This window comes from Acipenser ruthenus, chromosome 7 (genome assembly GCF_902713425.1).
Source record: "Acipenser ruthenus chromosome 7, fAciRut3.2 maternal haplotype, whole genome shotgun sequence".
Classification (NCBI taxonomy): domain Eukaryota; kingdom Metazoa; phylum Chordata; class Actinopteri; order Acipenseriformes; family Acipenseridae; genus Acipenser; species Acipenser ruthenus.
The window spans coordinates 19,023,842-19,033,645 of NC_081195.1; the positions used below are offsets into that span (position 1 = coordinate 19,023,842).

The 9,804-nt window shown below is 35.1% G+C and overlaps 1 protein-coding gene across 4 annotated transcripts in view; it reads left to right on the top strand.

Moving 5' to 3' along the window:
• Positions 1-9,546, top strand: part of LOC117415695 (methylcytosine dioxygenase TET3-like) — a 73,419-nt gene extending 63,873 nt beyond the window's left edge. For 3 of the 4 annotated variants that reach the window (XM_059026538.1, XM_034026352.3, XM_059026537.1), the window contains one exon: positions 653-9,546. In XM_059026538.1, coding sequence (XP_058882521.1) covers positions 653-1,731 — 1,079 coding nt within the window. In that variant the 3' untranslated portion in view covers positions 1,732-9,546. The remainder of the gene's footprint in view (positions 1-652) is intronic. The other variant, XM_034026353.3, reaches the window with a different exon arrangement.
• Positions 9,547-9,804: the final 258 nt, after the last annotated feature.

The following is a 9,804-nucleotide window of genomic DNA, read 5'->3' on the forward strand; positions in this document are numbered from 1 at the left end:
AGGTGTCAAAGCATACTTAAAACTGTCTGGTGTGCCTTCTGCAAGATACTGCTGGCGTCTAAATGATTAATTCAATGAGAGGAAAAGATAACACTTGTCCAGCAGTTAGTTTACGACCCTTTCTAAAAGCATTCTTGGTCAGTGTGAGCAGAAACCGAGTAGACACAGAGAATGGCTTAAGACCCCCCTTTGTATATTTCAATGCTGTTAATTTCATACACAGAATGATATTATGACCCACTCTGATGCTACAGTGATATGCCTGCACAGCTATTATAATGTAATTATAGTGCTGCCATTGTAAAAAACAACTTATATTATGTTGTGATCTATATTATAATGCTACAATTGTAAACACATTGTTGTTATTTTGTTATGTAAGTTCTATTGAAATAATATATTTCCTCTTTTCATAATAACAATAAAAAAGTTATTGTTAAAAAAATACGGCAAAAATGGATTGAAAACTGTCCAAATTGCTTATTTGAGGGCTAAGAATTAAAAATATGCAAAAAAAGAGCATTTTTAACATGGAAATTGCAAAAATAAAGGGGCAGCTGGGTGGTTAACAAATTTCAGTACATTTTGAACAGTTCAAATAGAAATCACAGGAGGCTAATCTTTAGATTAACAGTTTTATTCTTTGTTTTAGCAGGTTGTAAAGGAGGTCCTTTGGAACAATCGGCAACTTACAAAATGGAGCCTCAAGACTACTACAGTTCATTTAAATTGCCTAGACATGCCAGTCTTGGAAACTACATACCGGTATTAGGAAATTATAACCCTTCCTCCCCTTATGACTTCAGCAGCATGTACCCTTACTCTTCTGTAATGCCCAGCCCCAGTATAAAATCACTTCCTTCTTTTCATCCAAACTTTCCATACGGATACATTGGCTTCCCTGGTAACCAAACCTTCGCTCCTCCCTATCGTGAATACAACAGCAGCTTTGAGATGGCAGTGAATGGGTTCACAGCTGACGTCCCAAACTTACAGCTGTCGCAGCAAAAGAATGTTGACATCAAGGAGAAGTTTTCGAACCCGCAGCGTCCTCATGAAAGCTCACCAGTGCTGTTCCACTCAAAAGCATCTGAGGCGCATAAAAACAGACCCAACGGGTTTCATAAAACACAGATAGGAAAGGACTATCATATCCCACCACCGGGGCACACGCAAGGGACCAACAACACCTGCAAAGTGCACAACGGAGAAATCCCTTGTCCAGTAGAGCATGGGGCTACCAAGGATCAAGCAGAGGAAGTATGGTCCGACAGTGAACACAACTTCCTGGACAGAGAGATTGGTGGAGTCGCCGTTGCCCCGTCCCACGGTTCCATCTTGATTGAATGCGCCCGACGCGAGCTTCACGCCACCACCCCAATCAAGAAACCAAACAGGAACCACCCTACCCGTGTTTCCCTGGTCTTTTACCAGCATAAGAACTTGAATGAGCCCAAACACGGGCTGGCACTTTGGGAGGCTAAGATGGCGGAAAGAGCAAAGGAGAGAGAGATGGAAGCTGAAAGGCTGGGTACCACTGCAAGTGTTGCCAAGCCTCGCAACAAGAAATCAAAGTCGAGCGTCAGCGAAAAGGAGGATGTTATACCTGAAGATACTGAATTGGTTCAGATTCCTACTCGCAGGGCGTTAACGATATCTAGGGATGGGGTTATTACTGTATCTTCATATGCCCTGACACAAGTTACAGGCCCTTACAACCGTTGGGTTTGAACTTTCCATTGTGTTCTTGCTGCCTTACCTCAATGCTTTTGATCATATTTTATGGTGCTGTCAGATTTGACTCATTATTTTGTATTGTTTTTAACTGTCTCAGTTGAGGTTTTATCATTGTGTGGGTTTTTAACTGTGACAATAGGATTATTTGTACGTGTTTGTAAGCTTTTTTCTTTTTTTAAAGAATGGTGCTTGAAGCAGATTTTAAGGAAATGTGGTTTTACAATTTTTATATACAGGTCAAATAAGGAAGTACAAATGCAAAATAACTATTTATTATGATCATATGGTGTCTTTAAGGCTGTCTTACGAGGTGTTTCCAACATGAGGAGTTTCATTTCGGGTGCTTTTGATAAGGTCTGTTTACGGCAATTGTACTCTATATCAATTTACATTGAACTTGCAAATCTTAGAGTTACATTTACGGTGCAAAAGTTATATATCATTCATTTTATGTTTTAATGTTGAGTAATACAGCTTCTGGTGCTCTTTTTCATATGACTGCTTTTAAATAAGCGATTTGATGGTGCCAATGGAGCAGCAACTTTCGGTTGTTGCTGAAAACTGCTGTTTACATCGGTCTTTAAAAAAATATCTGTAGCATTATATAATACTTTGTACTTTGATTTCTGTGTTTTATTTGATTGTGTTGGGCTTATTTTAAAAATTGAAAAGCAATGAAGGAAAGGTACATTTTTTTTGTTTTGTCTGATTGTTAAATACATTTTGTTTGCAGCCTGTAAATATGAAATAAAAGCACTTTTTTTTTTTTTTTTTAATAACTTGAAATAACTCAGCATAAGCTTGGTTTAGATACAGAAAGTGATCAGAGTACTTGGTCTTTAGAAATTTTTTTTTTCAATTCTGAAAATCGCCTTAATGTATATATTCATGGTGACTTTCATTACGGTAGTGATGATTTTTATAATTATATTTGATCGTTACAGATTTCTGGTTGTAGTCTGCAGAAAAATCAACTAAACTATCAACTGAACACAGTGATATTGTACAATGCCTCATTTAAGTGATGGTCAAAATGATAAATAACCTGAATAGCCAGGTTAGCAAAAATATTTTTTAAAGAGAAAATACACTCAGTAGGGATCAATTATAAGTTACTTTGCTGGCAGTTTTTTTTAAATAAACATACTGTTTGCTTTAAAAAAGAAAAAAGTTCAAGTCGACATGTCTTTTAAGATAAGATCATTACAATCATATGTTAAAAAATTGCAAGTTATTAATTCAGATTTTAAATTAGTTATTTTTTTAGGTTCAAAGTTATTAAATATTATTCTGGAACAAACATTAATTTAAAAATAATTGATTTGTTAAATAATAAATCTCAAGTATTTATTCCAACACAGTTTATAATCACTTACCTCTGACCTGAACATATGCTATCTGGGTGTTACATTTCAACATACTGACTGAGAAAGTCATGTGCATTTTAATTATTTTTCAAGCCTTGCTTAAACATTGGAAACAGCAGCTTTAGCAAAGCTTCTGGAGCCTAGGCTTACATTTTAATCATGGTCCTGCTATCCCTTTAGCGTTTAAAAATCACCAAAAAAAACCTGCTGTTTTAAAGATACTGTACCTGATTTATGCAGTGTTGGCATTAAATAACTGCACACTGTTATAATAGTAGTTGTTTAGTACTTTTTAAGTACAAGGTTAGCAGTGCAGTAATTCAAAAATAATTCTAGTGCTAGGCGGTGTCTGCAGCAACAAGCCTTCAATTAGGGCACATTACATAAGAAAGATCCCTAACAACGCATGCCAGGAATCTTTTCTTAATCTTCAGTTAGTATTGCATTATACACACGTGTCATAAGGGCTCCCACATATGTTAAAACGTTGAACGCCATTGGCTGTTTAGAGATTATGAAATATATTAGGAACAAATATTTTAACAGGCAGTATTTAAAACGTAAATACCTTTTCGATTTACACTGTCTGTTTTAAAAAAAAAAGTGTATTACACATTTTAATAAACAAGTTGTTTAAAAAGCGCAGTAATTCTCATAAAATGAGAATGTTGCTTATATTTTTCACACTGCTATGCCAGTCTTTGGGTAATTATTGTTGTTTCAGAAAAGTTGACCTCTTTAAATTATCAAATTCTTTAAGGCTTGACATCAGATTTGGCGGATTATTTATATTACTGTACGTGCATTATTGGAATTGTAAATACAGTAATGTTTACTACTAAGACATGATTCCATAGAAGCATCATCTTGACTGAATAATTTTTATATAATGGCAGTTTAATATTGGCTGCCTTTCTGTTTCATTGCAGTACTTGGCATTGAAAACTCTGCTTATTATAAATTCCTAATCGTGGTGCTATATAGTAAATACAATAAACCATGGGTTATTATACCACATAAAGTGTAGAACCCCAGACTGTCCAGTGTGCTGTAACAGTGGATGTACAGCAATGATAACCAAGGCTGTAAAATGTAGTTTCTTTACATCAGTTGACATTATTGCTGATCATCTTGCCCTTGTGCAGTAGATATTTTAGTTAATTGCTTGTTTTTACTTTAATTAGGGATATACAGGTTTTGAAAACTGTTGCTCCCACTCTCTGTGCAGAAAGTTAGTTTCACTTTCCTAGTCTGGCCTCACTCCCACGATCCAGATCATTGAAGTAAGGCCTGCAGCAAAGGAATTGATTAGTGCCAGAAAGCAGTGGTTTCAACTTTTTAAATGTATTTTGTTATGTGTTAAAATGTCCCAAATTAGAATAAAAAATACAGTTAAAAATAACTTCCACGCAACAGTAAGGAGACAGTGATAATGAGCCTTTTAACAAATCTTTACCTCACGAGTTATTTAAAGAAAATAAGAAAGGTTATGAGCAAGAGGGTACCAATCAACGACTCAGTGACAACAATGTGGTTTAATAACTCACCACTATTCTCTGTTCTATGTCTGTCCACCTCATTTGCAGCTTGTGCTCTGTGTTCCTAGTCTCTGTGCTGTGTTTTCCATGAAGCTGATGTTGCTTCTTCAACAGTATAGAACTGTTTTCATAAAAAAAAACACAATGAAAAGGCATTCTTTAAATAACTCAGGAGTTTAAGCTTTTTTAACAGCTGTAAATAATAGTTATTATGCTGTATAACCACAATTGCCTAACCCGTCCTTTGTTTTAATTGTACTTTCTATATTAGGACTGCACTTGCTACATTTAAAGAATTGTTAACAGTACTGTACTTTATAGCTAATGTTTTAAATGAGGCCAGATTTAAAAACTGGGTGGTGCATTCAATATTGTTTCCTTATTAGCCCAGCTCAAATGGTGTTTCCTGTAAAACCAGCATACAAAAATGCCTGGGATATATCATTTAAACGCAGGCGGCTGCCGATTGTAGCAGGAGCATGGCTATTTGGCCCATAGGATCATATACCCCAGGAGATAAAACCACATTTAGGGAACAGAAACAATAAAACAAACTATAAACAAACAACAAAAGGGTACAGAAGGCTAAACAGACACCAACAAGTCATATTTTAGAGTGAAATCGGACTGTGCAACACTGTAGCTTTAAAACAATGTCAGTTACCCTTAAAATGCATATGGTCAGTGAAGTGGTCACTAGCTCAGTGTAGTAAACTGGGTGGTGCTAACAGAGTTTAAAGGTCAACTATCAAGTTATTTTTTTAACAGATCAAGACAGTGCTTGAGATTTCTGGTCCTAAATGTACTGTATTTTAACTGTACCGATCTATATGCAATTAGTTAACAACAGAATAAAACAAATACTTTTGGTTTATACTTAAAAAGAAAGATTCCTCAGATTCAGGTTCTACATCTGAAGGGAACTGTACATGCTTTTTTAAAGCATTCATTACACTTTAAAAGCAGATTTAAAAATATGACATTCAGGTGCATTTACAGTGTATAATTAATACCAGTCACTAAAACTATAATTATTAAATTAATAGTCTTGTTAAGCTATTGCTGGGCCCTGATGATGTCCCAAAACAAGATAATTTCAAGTGAACCATCCTTTAAATGTAATTTGTCAGGTTTTATGAAGAGAATGATGATAAAGTCAATTGCATTGCTGCTGTGGAAAAAACATTCACCACAGAACAATGCAACCTTGCAGCAATATGGGAGGCTAGATTCTAGGACCATCACCACAGGATGTACAGAACCCTGTAGTTGATTTCTAGAATTGTTGTTGCATTAGAATAACTTGTTATGGGTATAGAATATCCATCTTAACTAATGTATCCAAATGTACATACCTTTCTGTTTCAGTCATCATTCTGATGCCTTTTTAAAAAGATCAAAGAATCCATGTGTCTTTAAAAGGGCTCTCAAACATGTATTCTCTTTAAGTTCAGCTGGTACACCAGAGTGTAACCATAAACCCACCCCCCTCTGCAACACTTCTAGTAGATGTAACAAATGCTACATTTGTTCTATGTGGTATTTCTTACTGATCTTTTACATCCAGGGGGACAGGTTAATGGCTACACTGTGGTGTACCAGCTGAATTGAAGAGTGAAGACATGTGGTGAGAACTCTTTTGAGGACACAGATTCCTTATTTTAAAAAGTCACCAGGATGTGGTGACTGAAACATAAAATGATATACAACGTGAATCCAAACAAGAAGAATGCATTACTGTAAATGTGATATTTCATCCCTATACAAAGGTGCTGTGTAATTGCTTCATGTGGACTCCATTTGTCACAAGGATGGGTTCCATTATAGAGACAATATTGGGAAATTCCACATGAATGGCAAAAACAGAGAAACTGTGGTGCAGAGAGTTTCCACTATTTGGACATGATGCTTTTTCAGTTTATTCTTACAGTAAACTTTACAAAGCAGCTTGGAGTGAGTTTTACCACTGTAATATTGAAAAAAAACATACATTGATACATTTTTTATTGGGCCACTCTGATAAAAAACTATTCATCCAAAAATGTGTGAGGTTTTAAAACTATGGCTATAAATTAAAACCTCACAAAATAAAGCTGTCCTGTACAGCAAGCCAGTCTTTGCTAAAAAAAAAAAACATTTTATAATATACAACTACAAATTATAAGATATTTCATTTATCCTCTGCATATACCCATTTGCTGACAACAGTAATTTAAAATAAAAAAAAGATGGACAAGTTTATAGCTATAGTCATCAGCTTACCAACATCACTGTTCTCGGTTGCTGTATTGTTGGAAGTTGCTATTGACCATGACCGAAGGTCTGTAATTCTGTGATAATACAGATCTTCTGAATGACAGAGATCATGGAAATTACTTTGTAAAGGTCCCATACAATCTAGAATACAGCATTTTCAAAAGAAACATACCCCCCCCCCCCCCACACACACACAGAATCTTCAGAAAGCAGTTTTTTGTGCTTTAAATAGTTTTTTATGTTTTAGTGCCACTATACTTCTGTATAATAAACAGGAATAAAGAAATCTGTGAATAATTGATTATTCATTCCCAGTTACTGAACATGTAAAAAAAGTCCACTAAAAATATATATATTTGATCTTGTGCGCCCACTGCTTTTTGAAATATCATTTTGTAAAGTTTACTAACAAATGTAACTCGGTAGAATATGCTGTTTCTGGGTATCAACCAATACAAATAGTATGAACTAAACTGCAATTATTTAAATCCCTCCCCATGGGTCAATGGTACATAGACAGTGTTTGCATAAAATACTGGGTCGTTTCAGAGTTCATCTGTTTTTGTCAAACCTTTCTTTATAACTAGGGGCCCTAGTCACAAATCTTGAAGCCATGCTTTATTTTAAAGACTTGTTTTGGGTAGTTAAATAAATAAGGGTTGGGGTTCATAAAGCTTTGGAGGGTTTCTTTTGGCTGTTTTGGTGCTAGAGAGTTAGGTGCTCAATGACATGTAAGGAGCCAGGGGACTGGCTGCAGTTATTATTATTTGTATATTTAGCAGACGCCTTTATCCAAGGCGACTTACAGAGACTAGGGTGTGTGAACTATGCATCAGCTTCGTTCTGGGGGCCTGCAGGTTTTCCAGTTAAAAAAGACTCCTCCTAACCCCTAAGTTTGTTTGTGCTTCAAAAGACAGTATTTAAAGAAAGCTTGCATTAAAGCTGTGTGAATAGATCTCGTTATATCATGATTATTAATTTTGGAGGAAACCATTACAGAACAAACACAGGTTTTACTATACTTCACAAAGGTATATTCCAGCAGCCTTCGCTTTGTTGGTCACCAGCAAACAATTGGAACACAAATTTACCAGTTTCGGTTAACCAGTTGGTTTAAAAAAAAAAAAAAAAAAAACTGTCTGTGTGTCCAGCAGTTATGTAGAGTAGCAGGTTTTGGCAGGCTTGTACCTCCACAGCTAAATTTAGAAATTGTAAAAAACAAACAAGACTAAGGCTTTTTGACAAAGTGGTAGGCACAGAAAGCTAAACTGGAAGAATGTATTATACACGTGTCAATGTAAAATGCAATGCACTTGCGGGCAGTATTAAATGGACTGTTCTTTTTTTTCTTAAACCAGCTAAAAAACCTGCACAGTTCTAAGCATCTAAAACCTGTAACGACCATTGCTGGAATTTTTAACAAGGAATGATTTCGACAATCTAGTACATCTAGTTAGGCACTGAGAGACAGGTGTCCATCTTGGTTTTATCTCACATGATATGTGTTGATGATATAAAAAAAAAACTTCTTGGCAATAACATGGTGAACTCATACCTTTATTGTAAGTTAGGAGAGAAATCATTTTGACACAGATTTAGGATTTTGAAGTTCAAACTAACCACTCTCACAGTTAATCGCAGGACAGCAATTCTCATTTTTCATCTAGTTTGAATTTCACTAGGAAAAATGTATACATGAGCCGACACTCCTGCATGGTGTTGTCTCCATCATTCTAGGCAGCACCCTGAGACACTATTTGAATATCATTATTGGGTATTAATATGGGAACATATTAGTAGTTACATGAAATGTTAATTACAGCTACAGCTGCTTTTGGACTGACCACAATCCTATTCTGGAAATAATTGAAAATAATTTGGTATGGGTTTGGACAGTGCTAATAAAGCTTAAATCAATTTATATATCAAATGGATTCCATATGTTAAGTGTGGAGCAAAATTGACTGCCTTTCTCTCTATTCCAAAATCAGGGATGCTTGTTAACTTAATTATTTTTCATTAAGACCTCATCTTTCAGGGAGTTTTCTATTTTCTTACATTCTCACACTCACACTTGTAAAATAAAATTTAAAAATGTAATATGGGTTTCATGTGAAGATGACTGTGTTTGTTTATTTTTTGTGATTTACAGAGGTCTCTTAAACAAACAAACAAAAAAAAAGATTGTTCAACAACTAAATTAAATAGACAGACAAAGTTGATACAGCTGTTCTTCTCCTGGAAAATCTTGTAAGTGTTTTTGCAGATCTAGCAATTATACTTCAAGAATTTTCAGTTGTACCTTTGTGTACTGTAACTTGAAACCAGCTATGAAACAAGGAGATTTGGTGCACACCAGCATTGAAAATATTTGAAGTTCCTGTAGCATTAAAATGTAGATATTTATCTCGAAAGAAATATAAACAATGTTCATGTGAACTGTTGTATTCTTCTGAGTTTGTTGTATAGTCAGCAGTTAACCTGTTTTCTTAGAGTTGGGTGAAAATAAAATACTGTAAATAACTGTTATAGTTACATTTCTGTTTTGTAAACAACTTAAAAAACAAAAAACGTAAATAATTTTACCATTCCTAATAATGCCTAACTTTGTAGGTGGTTTTAAAATAAATATATATTTATATTTTGCACTTAAGCTGTGCTTGTGTTTTTCATGGATACATACATCTAGCACAACATCTGTAAGGTTATACCATCTTGTATTCTGGTCTCATCTGTGAGGCAAACAGGGTTGAATCTGGTCAGCACTTGGATGGGTGTGGAGGTAGGGTCGCCACCTGTCCCTGTGTTCCCTGGATCATCCTGGTTTTGAGGAAGGTTTTGTCTGGCACTAATAAATGTTAGAAATAACTACATTTGTTATTGAATAAATAAGAAATCTATGAATA